General features: G+C 44.1%; 1 protein-coding gene across 1 annotated transcript; it reads right to left on the bottom strand.

Moving 5' to 3' along the window:
• Window positions 1-6,656: 6,656 nt before the first annotated feature.
• Window positions 6,657-17,246, bottom strand: LOC123353465 (C-type lectin domain family 17, member A-like). Its single transcript, XM_044994566.1, has 3 exons — window positions 17,134-17,246; window positions 16,334-16,443; window positions 6,657-6,805 (listed from the first exon to the last, which is right to left on the bottom strand). The coding sequence occupies exons 1-3, from the start codon at window positions 17,215-17,217 to the stop codon at window positions 6,670-6,672; spliced, it is 330 nt and encodes a 109-aa protein (XP_044850501.1). The 5' UTR covers window positions 17,218-17,246; the 3' UTR covers window positions 6,657-6,669.
• Between the last annotated feature and the right edge of the window lie 1,112 nt (window positions 17,247-18,358).

Genomic DNA, 18,358 nt, shown 5'->3' with positions numbered 1-18,358 from the left:
TATGCATAATTTCTGGGTAGGTTTGTCAATAGCAGGACATAGGGCTTTTATTATAAGGGATACTGTCAGCAGGAAGACAGAATTTGAGGGGATTGCAATGCTTTAATGGTGGTGAAGTGAAAGTGAGATGGTATCCTGTGAGTAAGTATAAGAGAGTTACTGTAAAAGTCTGTGAAGTAGTTCTTAAATTGTAATGTGTGGTATTCTTTCTGGGGTGTTGGCAAACTGTGAGGGAGTATGCCAGGATCTTGAACCTCCCAGATCTAATAGTGCCAAGGGTTAGTGGGAGTATGTGCTGAGTTCATATTGAGGCATTGCTCAAAAAGTATAGTGGGAACACGCCATCGACAAGTCTTTTTTTGGGGGGGCCTTTAAAAGTGTTCGATGGAATCCTGTGGGTGAGAGTGAATGGGTTGTAAAAGAAGGTGAAAAGCTTGTAGATCTCAGGGTACGTCTACACTACGGGACTATTCCGAATTTGCATAAAGCGGTTTTGTAAAACAGATTTTATAAAATCGAGTGCGCGCGGCCACACTAAACACATTAATTCGGTGGTGTGCGTCCGCGGTCCGAGGCTAGCGTCGGATTCTGGAGCGTTGCACTGTGGGTAGCTATTCCCTAGCTATCCCATAGTTCCCGCAGCCTCCCCCGCCCCTTGGAACTTCCGGGTTGAGATCCCAGTGCCTGATGGGGCAAAAATCATTGTCGCGGGTGGTTCTGGGTAAATGTCGTTAGTCACTCCTTCCTCTGGGAAAGCAACGGCAGACAAGCATTTCGCGCCTTTTTCCCCTGGATTGCCCTGGCAGATGCCATAGCATGGCAATCATGGAGCTTGTTTTGCCTTTTGTGACTCTCACCGTATGTGTACTAGATGCCGCTCACAGAGGCGATTCAGCAGCGCTACACAGAAGCATGCTTTTGCTTTTGCATGACAGCAGAGATGGTTACCAGTCATACTGCACCATCCAAACCCTTCCATAAATTGGAACTGGTGAGGATGATTATGGCTACCAGTCCTTTTGTACCATTTGCTGCTGTCATAAGTGCCCCTGGCTGCTCTTAGCCAGGGGCGCAAAAGCCAAAATTGGGAATGACTCCCTGAGTCAATCCCTCCTTTTTGGTATCTAAAAATAGAATCAGTCCTGCCTAGAATATAGGTAAGTGTACTAGATAACCACTGTATCATAACCAGAGAGCACAGCTGCTCTGTGTCAGATCCTGCAGAAACTTGATATGTATGCTATTCACAGGGGGTGCTCCTGTAACAACCCCACCTGTTGATTCCGTTCTTCCCCCAGCCTTTCTGGGCTACCGTAGCATTGTCCCCCCACTTGTGTGATGAAGTAATAAAGAATGCAGGAATAAAAAGACATGGTGACTTGTTAGTGAGAAATGAGTGGAAGGCAGCCTCCAGATGCTATGATAGTCCAGACAGGACATTAAGCAGTGTGTAGAGAGAAGCCCAGCATCCCTCTGCTAGTCCAGGGGCAACTGAATCTGTTCTTTACACATGAAGGGTGGGGGCTGATGGAGCTCAGCCCCCTGTTGCTATGATGACGATGGTTACCAGCCATACTGCACCATCCACCATCCACCAGAAAAAATTAGAGCCAGGAGCCCTTGATCGGATGCTAGTCAGCATGGTTACTGCCCCATGTGCCAATAGGCTGATGACGAGGACGGTTACCAGTCCTTTTGTACCATCAGCCACCCATGGCAGGGGGGGAGTGAGGATGTTGATGTTGACGGCTGCAGCATCGTGTCTATCTGCAGCATTCAGTAAAGATAGGGTGACATGTAAAAGAGTCAGAGGATTGTTTTCCCTTTCGCTTCTGGGGGGGGTGGGTGGGGGGGGTGAGTAGATTGCCAAGCTATGCCCTGACCCACCGCGGACACTGTGTTTGACCCTAGAAGCATTTGGAGCTCAGCCAAGAATGCAAATACTTTTCGGAGGCTGCAGGAACTGTGGGATAGCTTCAGTCCTCCAGTCCATGAGCGTCCATTTGATTCTTTGGCTTTCCGTTACGCTTGTCACGCTGCAGTGTGCTGAGTCCCTGCTATGGCGTCTGTCTGGAGATTTTTAAAAAAGGATTCTGAATTTCATCTTCTGTAACGGAGCGCTGATAGAACGGATTTGCCTGCCCTTACAGCGATCACATCCGCATGGTCCGTGCTGGAGCTCTTTTTTTATTTTGATTTCGGACTGCATCGCCACCCGTGCTGATCGGAGCTCCACGCTGGGCAAACAGGAAATATTCAAAAGTTCGCGGGGCTTTTCCTGTCTACCTGAGCACTGCATCCGAGTTCAGATTGCGGTCCAGAGCGGTCACTGCTGCACTGTGGGATACCTCCCGGAGGCCAATACCGTCGATCAGCGTCCACACTAACCCTAATCCGATATGTTAATACCGATACTAGCGTTACTCCTCTCGTTAGGGAGGAGTACAGAAACAGGTTTAAAGAGCCATTAAAATCGATATATGGTGCCTCCTAGTGTGGACGGTTGTGGCGTTAAATCGGTTTTACGCTCCTAAAACCGGTTTAAACGCCTAGTGTAGACCAGGCTTCAGCAACTGTGGGTTGGCAGAGTCAAGTATGTATGTTAACGGTTTGCATTTGGGCATTGCTGGAAGAGGAAGAGGGTAGAGTTAAGGTTGCTTGGGCAATGTTAACTCTGTACTTCCTGGTTTTCAGAAGTTTCAATGTTCTGCAAGCAGACAACATACTGCCAAGCAACCTTAACTCTGTGCTAACAGGCTTTTGCTGTTGAATTTCCTGTTTTTTGGAACAAGAAAAGATGTGTTGTTGTTAGATGTTAGTAGTCGTTTGGGCAACTATACATTTCTGGTCCCACAATTAGCATATTGAGCCAGCCATTCCTACCTCCTACCTACCACGCACATCAGCTGTATCCCACTAGCCCTTCTCTGGGGATTCCAGGGTGTTGAGGTGCACTGGCAGAGTTGTGGGCTACAGGCATGTTGTGGTGGAGGGTGGCTTGTGTGAAGGGGGGTTGAGGTGCACTGGCAGAGCTGGGGTTGCAAGGTGGTTGGGGTGCCGGTGGGTTGGAATGGTTTGGCAGAGGTGGGGCGTGCTATGCCTCCCTCACCTGAGCCCCCAAACTCTTTCACCACACTTACCATCCATCCGTTATTTATCCACTTCCCCAGAATCTTTCTTGCTCCAGCCCCAAACCCCTCTACCTCTATTCCTTCCCCTCTCTAATACCCCTCCCATCTCAGGAAGCATTCACAGGTCTGATTTTTCCCCTCCAAGTTGTTTGATTACATTTCCACCAAAATAAATCTGGCACCTATGAGTCACAAATTGTAGCACCTCCAACCACTCTGTTCCAAACTCCTTTTGTCTTAGGTTGGGGTTATCCTTAGATATGGTAATTGCAGGCTGAGTTCACAGCCATCAAGGGCTCTGAGGGCAAGTCTACACTACAAAGTTAAGTCCACTTAAGTTACACCTCCAGCCACCACAGTCATTAAATCGGTTTTGCATGTCCACACTAATTCCTTCTGTTGGCAGTGAATGTTCTCACCAGGAGCACTTGCATTTATTTAACTGTCTGTGTGGGGCATTATGGGGCACTGCCAGCCATGAGCCCCGGGCTCAGCCAGAACAGTCTGATGTAAGCAATGCAGTGTCTATACTATGTCTATACAGTGTCTATATCAACCTAAGTGCTATGCCCATTGTGGAGATGGAGTTATTAAGTCGGTGTAGTGGGTGACTTAAATCGGCAGGAGCAACATTGTAGTGTAGACATTTACAGCATTAGGTCGACATAAGCTGCCTTACATTGACCTAACTCTGTAGTGTAGACCAAACCTGAGATTCATCCAGTCATTAATACCTCTCAGATTAACAGCAGAAGGCTAAAGAAGGAAACCGTTTTTTTGGAGGGGACCTGTAACTCAGGAACTCCTTGGCCAAATGATCCCAAATTTGGATTCCTAACTCTACCCTATGCCACCATGAGGCACACCAGATTTCAAAGCAATCCAATTAACTATGCAGATTTAGAGCTCTTACAGGAGTCGAGGATTAAAGCATAAAAAACTGGCATGGACGCTGTCTAGTTGTTTTTTTGTATTGGTGCACGTACAGTGTAAAAATGTACATTTTCTTAAATACTGTTCTCAGTTTGGGTCCCCCAAAGATTTAGTGAGTACAACACACTGCCTTGGGTAAAACTCAACAGATTGAGACCATTTTTACCTGCATCCCATCAATAGTTCGATCTCTAGCTCTCTGCAAATAACCCCCACCTACAAACCTTTTTTTAAAAAAATAGCTATTTTTTCCAGGCTTTTGTCTCTGGCTCGAATGACTCCAAATTTGCAATCCTACCCTGCATCCTCCTGAGGCACACCAAATTTAAAGAAATACAACAAACGTCAATTTTAGAGCACTTAGGTCAATCTTTAAACAGAGAGTTTGTCGCAACAGATGATTTTGTTATTCAGTACAAAAAAAAAGTCTGGCCATGTGCAATGTACTTCTTAAAAGGACACAAGTTTAATTGATTATAATACAAACTAGTCAACAGATTTACTTGTAAACCCTCAGAAAATCCATTCTGTGCTCAGTTACAATTGCTGCACATTTGAGGAAAATATGCTATGTTCTTTCTATGTAACAATAAGCAGAATCCCGGTTTTTAAAGGGCAAAACTCAACTTGACCCTAGCTACAGAATCACATAATTATTATTCCACAAATGAATGAAAGGACATGGCTTACGGCAGGGAGAGATGCAACTTGCATGGAGTGATAGAAAGTGACGGAGGAATATATGTAAGCTTGGAAGGATTCGATGTTTATCACTCAATGCTGGTAAATGTCAATTTCACAATACACAAACCGACAAAAAAAAATTTCATTGCTAATAATCAGAATTTACAGATAGATAAAGTAGGAAAATACTGCTCGAGCATATATTAGAGTTTGATTTAAAGATATCTACTTTGTCTATTCTGATATGTGACGTTGACAATTTGTGTTTTTAATGGTGATAATGTTTTAACTTTTTGAATGTCTACATCTACTGTCATAAAATAAATATTGTCTGACCTGCCCATAATTTTCTACAACTGTGAACATTTACACTGATAATTTTTTTAAATACTTAAATAAACATTGATACTATTTATCTGTCAAAATTGTATATATAAAAACAATCTAATTCTGCCAAGCCTAAATATATGGTATGAGTGAAGTGGCTCTATCCCCTTAAGGGGTCTTGTCAACACTATCATATTTTTGAGGAGTGGATTTGAAGTATAAGAATTAGTCTATATAAGCCATAATTTCTGAGAGTTAAGTAGACACTACTGATGCAGAGGTAACGACATTGAAATCAGTTGTTACGTTGGTTTAAAACAGATGCAAGTAAAGAATTGGGCCTCGTAGCTCTGAGAGGCATGAACTTTCCTCATTTGTTTTAAGTGAGTGTTGATTCTGAAGCCCAATGGTGGCCATTTACATGTCAACACAGTTACATTTCAACTATTGATAATTTTAGCTGAAGTGTGTAGCTGCTCTGCGTTTTATGGGTAAAGCTTGAGGAGGTGAGCAGGACTAAGGGCTTGGCTACACTGGAGAGTTGCAGCGCTGGTGGAGGCTTTCCAGCGCTGCAACTTAGTAACTGTCCACACCTGCAAGGCACATCCAGCGCTGCAACTCCCTGGCTGCAGCGCTGGCTGTACACCTGGTCTGCTTGGGGTATAACGAGTGCAGCGCTGGTGATGCAGCGCTGCTCGTCAAGTGTGGCCACACACCAGCGCTGTTATTGGCCTCCAGGGTATTAGGAGATATCCCAGAATGCTTTTAACTAAATTACTCTCCTTGTTTTGTTATGATGCCTCTCTTTGTTTTGTTGTGAACTCGGGGCTCTGGGAGCTGCTTATCTAAAAAACAAACACAGCTCTTGTTTGCTGTGATCAATCTGTAACTGACTGTGAACAATCAATTGAGATAACCCACTACCTTGCTGTGAATGAGGCAGGCAGGGGGATGAGTGTTTGCTTGAGGAGAGAAACAGCGGGGGGAGGGGGAGAAAGGGAGTCCATTGGAGCAGCTGCTTATCTGGTCTGCAGGCTATTTGCAGTTAAGACTAAATGAGGGGTCGAGGAAATTTTCAGATTTTGCAAGGCAGGGAGCTGAAGTGTCGGCTCCAAAAATCCACTCTCTCTCTCTCCCTCGCTCCCTGTCACACTCCACCCCACCCCACTCTTTTGAAAAGCACGTTGCTGCCACTTGAACGCTGGGATAGCTGCCCATAATGCACCACTCCCAACAGCGCTGCAAATGCTGCAAATGTGGCCACACTGCAGCGCTGGTAGCTGTGAGTGTGGCCACACACCAGCGCTTTCCCTACACAGCTGTACGAACACAGCTGTAACTCCCAGCGCTGCACATCTGCAAGTGTAGCCAAGCCCTGAGGTATAATACTGCCACTTTTTTGGGACCACTTGGACCCCTGAACCTACAGCCCTAACTAGCATGCAGGAGAGCACTATTAACCATCAGGAGAAACGTCATCTTCAGTTCAGCTATTGGGGAGCTGGAGTGAGTTCTTGTCAGCCACTGAGCAGGTGCAGGAGGAGCAGTAGGACTTGTGCTCAATCCCATAACAAGAGCATGTTTGAAAAGTGGGTCAGCAGATCCATGTACTTTCACAGATCCAGTGATTGAGCTGGGAGCACTTGGAATCGCCCCACGTCCCAGTAGACTTCATGCTGACACAGTCTTCCTCCTCATTCTCATTGCCTGGTTCTCCCGGATTCCAAAAGCTGCCAAGAAAAACAAAGCCACATAGTGTCTGCTGATGTAGTTAAACTGTGTTGACATTTAAAAGGTCACCTTCAGTGCCAGTAACTGTAGCCTCTAAGGAGGGATTTTGTAGATCTCAGTCCCCTTTATTAAATGCAGCTCTTCCACTGAAGAGATAGATATCTACAAATTCTTCCATCGAGTTTTTTAAGATTAAATCAATGGGTCATATTCTGGTAACAGTGTAAGAGTAAGACAGATTGACATCAATGAAGAGTTTACAGATTTACTCCAGTGTAATGGAGACCAAAAGCTTACTCTGAGAAGGTAACCAGGGCTAGATTAACTTTTTGTGAGCCTGGTGCCAAACATATTTGTGGGCCCCCCTAGGGAATGAAGGGGCCAGGGGCAAGAGCACAGAGGGCAGGGTGGATTTGATTTAAATCATGATTTAAATCACTAGTCAGGAAGACTCGATTTAATCATGGTTTTCTACATAAAAGTGCATTCTTGTTGGTTGTTATAACCTTAATACATATTCTTCACAACTCAGAGATAGATGTAGGTTTCATTTTTAGAAGGTATACACTATACATTTTTAAACAGTGATTTATTTTGAAAACTTTTCAGATGAGTTTTACAGCTATATCAGAAAATGAATAATTGTTTGGCTATTTCATTTTTCAAAGATAATTGAAGCAGATATTTATAAAGTCATTGGGAGGTGAACTATCTCCAATTCAACAGGTTAATCATTCATATTTGGAGGATTTTCTTGCCAGGCTGTATTAGGAGAACATCACCAGACAGACATCTAAATTGTTTTATTTAACTAAAACAACAACGTTAAGTATTCTGGATTTTTTTTCTTCAACAGCAAACATAATATTTTAACAAAAAAGCATATGTCCCTCACTTCTCATGTTAATCTGCAGACTTCTTCTCCTTGTCCAGATCTACTCCGCCCCCAACAATCTTCTATTCATTGAACTTTCTGAAACTTTTCACATTTAAAGAGAGGTAAGGGATTGACTCTGTGTACACATGTTTGCAGAGGGGCAATAGGGTTGAGGTCTGTTATTTCTCACCTCTCTATATTATTTATTTATTTTAAAACATTTTTTGCTGTTAACAAGCATGTTATCTCTGGAGACACAAATCCACAGTTTGAGAATTGCAAAACTAAGCATCTCTGCTGGTATCTTCTAGACTGAGCACTGAGTCCCATTGGGTAGATAGAAAGATTAACCGAAATAATCTGTACAGAAGTCTGTGGAACCCCATAAAATTGGGTCCCTAATCCATGAACTATCAGAACACATTTACAAAACTTTTCTTAAACATTACATGAATATATTGTCTCATACTATAGAATTAGAATTTATAATATATATAATGAAATATAATGTATCTTAATTAAAACTATCTTTAGATAGGTTTTTTCCTCAAAAAGCCGATTTAAATTTAAAAAAAAATTAATCAATTTTTAATTTAAAAAAAAAGTCATTGATTTTTATCCACCCTGACAGCGGGGCATGGTGGGGGCGGCGGGGAAGGATTGGTCCCCAGCTGGAGCGATGCAGGGGCCAGGGGCAAGAGCACAGCAGAGCATGGGGTGGGAGGAAGGATTGGTCCCCAGCTAGAGTGAGGCAGGGGACGGGGCAAGAGCACTGCAGGGCATGGAGGGGGAGGGAAGGATTGGTCCCCAGCTGGAGTGAGGCAGGGGACGGGGCAAGATGAGCACAGTAGTCCCTGCTGACTGGAGCAAAGCAGGGGCTGGGGGCAAAAGCACAGTGGGGCGGGACTAGGGTAGGTCCTCGGAGCAAGGGAGGGGCTGGGGGTAAACTGCAAGTGCAGCAGGGCTGGGGAGGGGGTAAACAGGATCCCCCTGCCCACATAGAGCTGGTGCCTACTTTCTCCCTGGTTCTAGCCCATTCTCTTCATCTCTCTCTGCACTGAGCTGAGGGTGGGGGTGCACTGAGCACAGGGCTGGGGTGCAGGGTCTGGGAGGGAGTTAGGGTGCAGGAGCAGGCTGCGCGTTGTGGTGCAGGGTCTGGCCAGGAGCTAGGGTGAGGGAGGGAGCTCAGAGTTGGGGCAGGAGGTTCGGTTGTGGAGCACTTACCTGGGGCAGCTCCCATTTGATGTGAGGCGTGCAGGTGGGAATGTGTGTGTGGGGTGTGCAGGAGCTCCCATTTGGTGCTCGGGGTGGGGATGTGGGGGGATACAGGAGTCAGGACTGGGGGCGGGGTGTGTGTGAGGGGGGTGCTGGAGTCAGGGCATGGGGGGTGGGGGGCTGGGTATTTGTGGGGGGTGCAGGAGTCAGGGCAGGGGGCTGGGGATGTTGGCTGGGGTTGTGGGGGTGCTCCCAGTCCCCTTCTCTGAGCGGCTTATGGCAGGGGGCTAGAGGGGTATGCCCTGATTCCACCCCCTTCCCCAAGGCCCCGCCCCTGCCGCTTCTCCACCTCCTCCCCTGAGCAGCACTGCGGCTCCTCTCCTCTCCCTCCCTCACGTGAATGAACAGCTGTTCGGCAGCAGGAGATGCACAGAGAGGGGAGGGAATACAGCATGCTCAGTGGAAGAGGAAGAGGAGGCGGGAGCTTGGTAGCCGGCGGAACATGCCCTGCTGCAGCAGGAGCCAGCCAAGCTTCTGCCTGCTGCCCCCACAGGAGAGAGCAGTGGGTGGGGAGCGGAGAAAAGCGGGCCGCGCCGGGGCCCCTTTGGAACATTGGCCCGGTGCCATGGCACCAGTAAGTCCCTTCATCTGTATGTTCTGGTATGTAAGTGGACATGTAAATGGAGGAATGCCAGTTTACATGAGCTGGGAATCTGGCTTTCTGGAGTTGCACTGGTGTTAGCAAGAGGGGAATTAATGCCAGTCATATCAATGGATCAGTGCTTGCCCTGCAGTGTTGGGGTAGTAGGGCCTAGGGGTCATTCCATCCCTATCCTGTGGCGTCGTCCTTTTAAGGTTTAGTACCCCAGGTTCTTGGAAAATGACAAAGGCAGCTGTGGGGAGAGGAGAATCGGTCCCAGGGAAGGGTCTGTAATTGGTGAAAACCTGTGCTATTTTTTTAAGAGTCCAGGACCAGAAGTCTTCTAGAGATGGTGAGACAAGACCCCACCCTCTCCTAACCAAGCAGAACCAGCTCTTGGAAAGAGGTCTGCGTATATTCTGCCTCCTCCCTCAAAACAGGGGGACACTGCAGGAAGTGGAAGGCTGATGTCAGCTAAGCTTTCTCAGTGCAGGGAGAAAAAGGACTGATGTGAAAAAGGACTAGCTGGAGGAGAAGATGGTTTAAAGCCTGAGGTAATAAACACAGCCCAATAAGGGAAGCTGTTGCAGAAGCTTGACAGGAAATCCCCTTGGCCCCAAGAAAGAGGGCTAGGAAAACCCCTGCATCTGAGGTGAGACTCTATGGGCCAGGGAGGCCAGGACTGAAATCCCCCATCCCAAGAAGGAGGGCTGGAAAGACCCTGGACTGAACAACGAGCTATTTTGGGTGAAGCTGTATTAATAAGTCTTCTGATTTGTGAGGTTTATTAATTTCAGTTTAGGGGATTTATTTTTAGCAATATTTGAGTTACAAACATTGGGGATTTTCAGGACTTTCTCTTCATATGTACTGTAATTAGTAATGTGTATATACTGTAACTCATCTCTTTGTAATATTCCCTAAGCACACTTTAACACAGTATTGTTTCAAACTATGTTAAAGCACACTTGGGGAACCTTTAGTCCATACCAGCAGGATCTACACGGACCAGTTAATGCACAACACATTAGTAGGCTTTAGAAATCACCCATCCCAACTCCCAAATTACTGCTCTGTGCAGACAAGTCCTTAGATACCAGTAATATTTTCCATTGTTTATTGGATAAACTTGGAATTTTTTTTTCTTTTTGTATCATGGTGTTTTATCAGTCTTTATCTGTTACAACTGAAAATCAGAAGACCTATCTGTATACACTAAATAAATTAGACCCCAGGAGAAGGGGAATATTGTTTAAAGATTCTGGAGGCGAGTGATTTATTTCTGAATCCCCGTAGAGGGAACTGAAGGAAGTGTGCCTGCAGGGCCTTGCTGTACCACAAGGAGGTGCTCTGGGAGGGCACTGGAAGGGCACTTACTGGGGAAGGAGCTGTAGGAGGGGAAGGTTCTGTAGAACAACTCAAACCCTGGCAAGAGTGGCAACTCTCCAGCAAGAGTTATTCCAAGGCAGAGGAGATTGGATTGCTCTGAACACTGGAGAGGTCCAGTTCTAAATTACTGGGCCAGTTGACAAAACAACCAGGAGATGTCACCATCTGATGGCTCTTTGGTGGTCTATGCGAAATGAATTCCTAGGACTAAAGTCTGGTCTGGTGAAAGCAGATGCAAATCCACAGAGATGCACCCACTTATGCTAAGTCACAATTTGTTCCTTAGTGTCCATTCATTTACCAGAGGGATAAGTCCATATAACAATGGAGAAGAATAACAACAAACCACCATAATGGAACCCCACTTCATGCATGCTGGGGTTGCCGGTCAGACATGGCAAACCTACAACAAAAATGCAGAAATTGGGCTTGTTTTTGGCTTAATTGGCTTGTGAGTTGCTTGTTGGCTAGTTTTTGGCTTGTAGCTTGTTGCTTCTTTTTTTTTGTGATCGGCTCCTGGCAAGCAGGGGCAAGGGGCAAGCAGAAACAAGGTGGGGGAGAGAGTCAGGGGTGCACAGTGGGCCCACCACAGTCCCAGACTGCACGCTGGGGGGATCTAGTCACATAGAGTGTTGGGGTTCTTAGTAGGGCAGTCAATTAATCATAGTAAACTCATGCGATTAACTCAAAAAAATTAACTGCGATTAAAAAAATTAATCGTGATTAATTGTACTGTTAAACAATAGAATACCAATTGAAATTTATTAACTATTTTGGATGTTTTTCTACATTTTCAAATATATTGATTTCTATTACAACACAGAATACAAAGTGTACAGTGCTCACTTTATATTATTATTTTTATTACAAATATTTGCTCTGTAAAAATGATAAAAGAAATACTATTTTTCAATTCACCTCATACAAGTACAGTTGTGCAATCTCTTTATCGTGAAAGTATAATTTACAAATGTAGATTTTTTTTGTTACATAACTGCACTCAAAAACAAAGCAATGTAAAACTTTAGAGCCTACAAGTCCACTCAGTCCTACTTCTTGTTCAGCCAATTGCTAAGACAAACAAGTTTGTTTACATTTACAAGAGATACTGCTGACTGCTTCTTATTTACAATGTCACCTGAAAGTGAGACTTGTAGGTACTAAAGTTTTACATGGTTTTATTTTTGAATGCAGTTATTTTTTGTACATAATTCTACATTTATAAGTGCAGCTTTCATGATAAAGACATTGCACTACAGCACTTGTATTAGGTTGTAATAAAAATAAATATAAAATGAGCACTGTACAGTTTGTATTCTGTGTTCTAATTGAAATCAATATATTTGAAAATGTAGAAAATATCCAAAATTATTTAAATAAATGGTATTCTATTATTGTTTAACAGTGTGATTAATTACATGATTAATTGTTTTGATTGTTTGACAGCCTAGTTCTTAGGGTTTGGCTTGTTTTGGCCTTGTTTTGAAATGGGATTAACTTGATTATTGTGAAAGTCAGGGTGCTTATTTACCATGTGAAAGTTGGCAACTGCGCCTAGCCTAGTAAAAATGTCTCAACATTTCAGTAGAAATGAACACTGCTGCCCCCTCATGCTGCAAGAAGGCTCCTGGTGGAAGCCAGGGCCCCCCACAAGTTTGATGCTGGCCTTCAGAGTTGGTCATTGGAATGTGAGAACAATGTTTCAAACATCAAAGATCTTGCAGTTCATGAGATAGAGGGACAACAATAGACTTGAAATCTTGAGCATTGGTGAGAGCAGGTTGATAGGTGCAGATAAGAAGCGTTTCAAGCCAGAGAAGAAACATCTCATTTACTCAGGTTGTAGTGACAACAAACATACAGGGGAGTAGCTTTCATTTTGACAGATTCTGCTGAAAAATCATAGAATCATAGAATCTCAGGGTTGGAAGGGACCTCAGGAGGTCATCTAGTCCAACCCCCTGCTCAAAGCAGGACCAAACCCAACTAAATCATCCCAGCCAGGGCTTTGTCAAGCCTGACCTTAAAAACCTCTAAGGAAGGAGATTCCACTACCTCCCTAGGTAACCCATTCCAGTTCTTCACCACCCTACTAGTGAAAAAGTTTTTCCTAATATCCAACCTAAACCTCCCCCTCTGCAACTTGAGACCATTACTCCTTGTTCTGTCATCTTCTACCACTGAGAACAGTCTAGATCCATCCTCTTTGGAACCCCCTTTCAGGTAGTTGAAAGCAGCTATCAAATCCCCCCTCATTCTTCTCTTCTGCAGACTAAACAATCCCAGTTCCCTCACTCACTCACTGGCTGGGAACTGATTAACCAAAACGTCATATGCGCCAGATTCCAAACCAGATTCCTAAAAATGTCCATCATACAGTGCCAACAAAGGAACATAGTGCTGAGGATAAAGATGAATTCTATAATTGTCTCCGAAGTGTGATCGACTGAATACCTATACATGATTTACTGCTTGTGATGGGCAACTTTAATGGTAAAATAGGATGTGACAACTCAGTAATGAAAAGAGCAATGGGGAAGCATGGGTTGGGAACCATCAACCAAAATGGTGAGATACTCACTGAATTGTGCTTGGTCACCGACCTGGTTCTTGCAAGTACCCTGTTCCCTAACAAAGGAATACACACAGAAATCTGGATTTCATCAGATGGCAAAATGAAAAGTCAGATTAATCACATCCACACTAGCTCAAGGTCCAAGTAATCCATCTGAGATGTAAGGACATATCGAGCAGCAAATTTTAGTGGTGACCACAATCTTTGCATTGCTAAACCGAAATTAAAATTGAGAACGATCAATGCTAAGCAGAAAGTGGGAGAGGAAAATCAACAGTATAAAACTGAAAGCAAAAGTGTAGTGTGAGAAATTCCAACTTGAATTAAGAAACAGGCTTGAGGCACTGACAGAGGCAGAGAGAGGTGAGACACAGACTGGACCTGAAGAAAAATGGGCAGTGCTCAGAAACCATATGATTGAAGCTGCAGCAGTCACAGTTGGCTATCAACATAGACAGAGCAAAAATTGGATAAGCCAAGAGATCTCATCAAGGAAAGAACTGAATGCTAAGACCAATAAACTATTGGCAAAAGCCAAAAGAGGAGTATAAGAAAGCAGAAAAAGCAGTGTGATGCAACACAAGGACAGATATGTTGAAGACCTAGCAGCTGAAGTTGAAGTTGCTGCTGTTGCTGCTATGTTAGGAAACCACAGAGCTGTTTACCAAGTGACTGTGTGAAAATTTCAAAAACCAGACATGGGCCAATAAAAAGCAAAGACAGAAAAAGGCTTACAACTGAAGTAGAACCAATAAAACAGATGAGCAGAGCATTTCAAAGAAGTCGTCAATAGACCCAGTCCCATTTCGGTGCCATGTTTGATGGAACATGGGAAGCTGATCACCTTCACATTAACAACAATCCAATAAAGATGTCAGAAGTACAGGCTGCAGTCAAAAATATGAAAAGTAACAGTGGTGGCAGATGACCAAATTATAGCAGAAACGCTGAAAGTATTTGATACTACCCAAACTGACAGATGTTCAATGACATTTGGGGAAAAGGGGGTTTCCTTTTGACCAGTGATTTAGTTGGGTTTGGTCCTGCTTTGAGCAGGGGGTTGGACTAGATGACCTCCTGAGGTCTCTTCCAACTCTGAGATTCTATGATTCTATGAGTGGAATCATGGAATCATTGTCAGAATACCCCAAAAGAGTGTGATCTTCCTGACTGTAACACCTGGAGGGGTGTTACATTACTCTGTTGTAGGGAAAGCCTTCTGCAGTGTGACAGAATGAAAGAGGCAGTGGATGCAAAGCTTAGAGAAGAACCAGTTGGATTCAGGCCCAAAAGATCCTATGTAGATCAGATATTCACACTAAGAACCTTCATAGCAAACTCCATTCTTCATCAATTTTATTGATTTTTTTTCTTTTTTCAAAAGGCATTTGCCTGCCTGCACAGACATACATTGTGGAATATTCTTCAATCCTACAAAATCCCAGTTAAAGTCATAAGCAACATCAAAGCCATGTATAAAGATGCAAAGTGCTCTGTAAGGGTGAACAATCAGACCACAGACTGGTTCAGTGTGGACCGCATCAAATAGGGTTAAATTTTATCTCCACCATTGTTTGGCACTGCAATAGACAGTATAGTGAAGAAAGAAATGTATTAGCCACACAAACACTGATATAGCATGGGTAGATGGCATAATGCCTAGAAGACCTACACTTTGCTGATTATATTGTGTTACTGAGCAATACCCCCAGAAAGTTAAAAACAAAGACAGAAAATTTGGCAAAAATAGCACGCAACGTGGGGCTCAGAATTAATTAAGCTAAAACAAACATCCTTGAAACCCAGATGTCAAGCAGTAACATCACAGTAGAATGCAAAAATGTCAAGAAAGTTAGCCAACGGAGGCCTCAAGAAGGAAGTGACATCAAAGATAGTAAAGCCGTCCACAGCACTTACTAAACTCAGCAACATATAGAAATCAAAGCAATATAGTACTAGAACAAAACCTGAGAATTTTCAATTGAAATGTAATCTCGGTGCTAACATACTGCTGCAAGACCTGGAGATTTACTAATATCTTAGAAAGAAAACTAGACAACTTTGGAAATTTAGTGCCCATGAAAGATTCTGAGAGTTGATTGAAAAAAACTTCATCACAATGAAGATATCTGAGAAATCAACAACTAACAGCTTATTTCCATCAGAATCAGAAGGAAGTGCTGGACATATGTGGTGCTTGTACTCTGGATGCCAACACAGTTTCCCACATGAAGCTGCCAAGTAGAAACTGACTGGTGTGAGGAATCAAGGACACCCAAGAAAAACCTTAAGAAGAACCCTCAGCAAGGAGGGCAGAATAGGCTATCTCAACACCGTATGGAAGAGACTGGTTTCTGCCCTGTGCACCAACATTGGGACAGGAAAGATGTGAGAAACTCACTCACAAAAAACGTTGGCCATCAGGGCAGAGAGGCCAAGGATGGAATAGGCCATGGAGCCTGAACTCCTCTCTCACCCCAGAGGAGTCCCTCCAGGGCAGAGGTGAGGCATATTGGCAAGGAAAAGCTGGGGCAGAAGTGGGGCTTTTTCGGCTGCTGCATGGGCTGTACCTTTTCTGCAGATAAACAAAGGACTTCAGTCTCTAGGGTACTTTTTATTGGCACTAAATTCATGTAAAAGAGTCCTCCCATACTAAGATTCCAGCCCCAGTTCTGCACCCCTGCTTCCCAGGGACAGTGTCTGGTCTGAGCCTATCCTGCTCAGTCCCTTTTCATGAGATAATAGACAAAACAGACATATCCATGGCTTCAAAACGCCCGAGTATTGGGACTAATTTTCCGATTAAGGGATTTGCATGAGAAGGGGCTTACCTGACAGAATATGGGCTATTGTCTACCCACTGCCACTTCCCTTCCTCCACTGCATCGCTGAGTCCCAGCCAGTATGTCCTTCCCTGTTTATTACTGTCCTTCAAAAAAGCCTAGAATGGAAAAGAATTTAATATGAAAAAGGTCAGAATGATGGCTCTGGGGACTGGCAAGGTGAAACGGAGGGGCCAGTCTGTACAATTCTAATGCACCCATCGGCATGGTATCTCAACAGCCTTTCACTTGTAAGTCAGCCAGCTGTCTAGCGATCAAAAGTCATGGCCTTCTGAATGTTTTTTCACTGCCTTAGGGGAGATGAGTTTGGGAGTTCCCAGTCGGGCAGGGTGCACGTCTCTGACAAACGTCCTCCCACCATAGCCTCCTCCCCAGTGCTCTAAAAGAAGCACAGGTGGGCTTTCAGGGCCACATCCTCAGCTGGTGTAGTTCTACTGAAGTCAAAAGGACCAGATCCTCAGCTGATTTAAATTGGCAGAGCTCCAACGCCTTCAGTAGAGCTATGATGATTTACAAATCTCAGGAGCTGGTCAAATCTCAAATCACATTTGTGACGGAAGTTACAAACTCCCACCCCAAGCTTGATTCTCTTCTACCATCAGTGTAACTTAATTGCAGCCAGTCAAGTTACATCAGCCAGAGAGGAAGATGAGGCAGTACAAACTTGTGAAATACCTTTGAATTTACTGGAGTTACTCTGGATTGACATGGATGGAGCTGAAAGCAGGATCTTTATGCCTCACTCTTTCCATTCTGAATGGCATACTATAGCAGAGGGGATAGCTTACCTGTTCGTTGTCATTGTTAACGATAACCAGGTAAGAGTTTCGATCAGTACAGAACTGCTTTGCACCCATCCAGTCTTCAGTCATATTTGAAAAGTAATAGCATCCTTTCTCAAACTTCTCCCAGCCGGCTGCACATTTTATAGGCTCTGGGAGAGCATTGCAGATGGATGCTGTAAGGCAGAATTCAGGACAGCCCTGCTTTACCATTGGAAACTCTGGCTTATGCAGAAAGCAGCTTTTTGGTTATTTAGTGAGGTGGCTCACTGGGAGTGTGTCACATGTTTTCCAGCAATTTCACTCTCTTCCAGTTTGATTCCATGAACCATTTTGACCTGTAAATCCTTTTTTATTTGGATTCTGCCTGCCTTAGAATCCTTCTTTCTCCAAATCTTGCTCTTATTCACACTGCCATAAACTCAAAATGACTCAATAGTCTTCTGTTGAGTTACTCTGGATTTATACAAGAGCAGAAACTGACTTTCATTCACCAGCCCCTTTTGATGCTTCTTGGGGTAAAATTGATAAAAATCAACATAGTGTTACCGAAATGTCGGGTCCGCCTAGCTGAGAGCCAATGACAGCTAGACAGGGATAAGGAAAGGTTGCTTTAGTTTGCAGAAGAAAGGAGAGCTTTGTACCAAGATACAAAAAACTTTAACTTTATACAAAAAAAAAATTTTTTTATACACACTTACACACCGGCTTTGGTCGTGTTAGCGTTTGATTGGTGGTTAGCAAATCCTGCACTTTTGCAATTTGCTTAGCAAAAACCAGTTCAGGACTAGCTTTAACTGCCTCTAGACTGATAAGGGAAGGCAGTTTAAAAGTTTAGGCTACTGTGTCCCAGAGGTGTCCAGTTTCCCCTAATGGTTGCCAGCTATTATAAGCTGCCTAACTAGCTGTTGGGGGGGGGGGGAACTTTACTGATTGTCACAATAGTTTTCACTGGTACCATGAACAGACCATGAGAAAATACTAGTGATGAAAATATGCCTGATGTACCTGTCAAATCCGACAATTCCTTATAGCTCTTGTTCATGTCGCTCAGGATTCTCTTTCGCTCTATTCGTGCATCAGCCAGGTCCTGCACCACTGAAAAGTGCAAAGCATCATCTGAAGCAATAGGCAGTAGGCAGCATGGTCTAGCAGATGAGGCCCTGTGCTAGGGATCTCAATTCTATTCCCACCTTAGTCTGGGCAAGTCTCTTTTCCCTCTGTCTTTAGA

Source organism: Mauremys mutica, chromosome 20, assembly GCF_020497125.1.
Source record: "Mauremys mutica isolate MM-2020 ecotype Southern chromosome 20, ASM2049712v1, whole genome shotgun sequence".
Taxonomy (NCBI): Eukaryota; Metazoa; Chordata; order Testudines; family Geoemydidae; genus Mauremys; species Mauremys mutica.
Note: the sequence above shows the minus strand (reverse complement) of the source record. Positions and strands in the feature narration are given on the sequence as shown.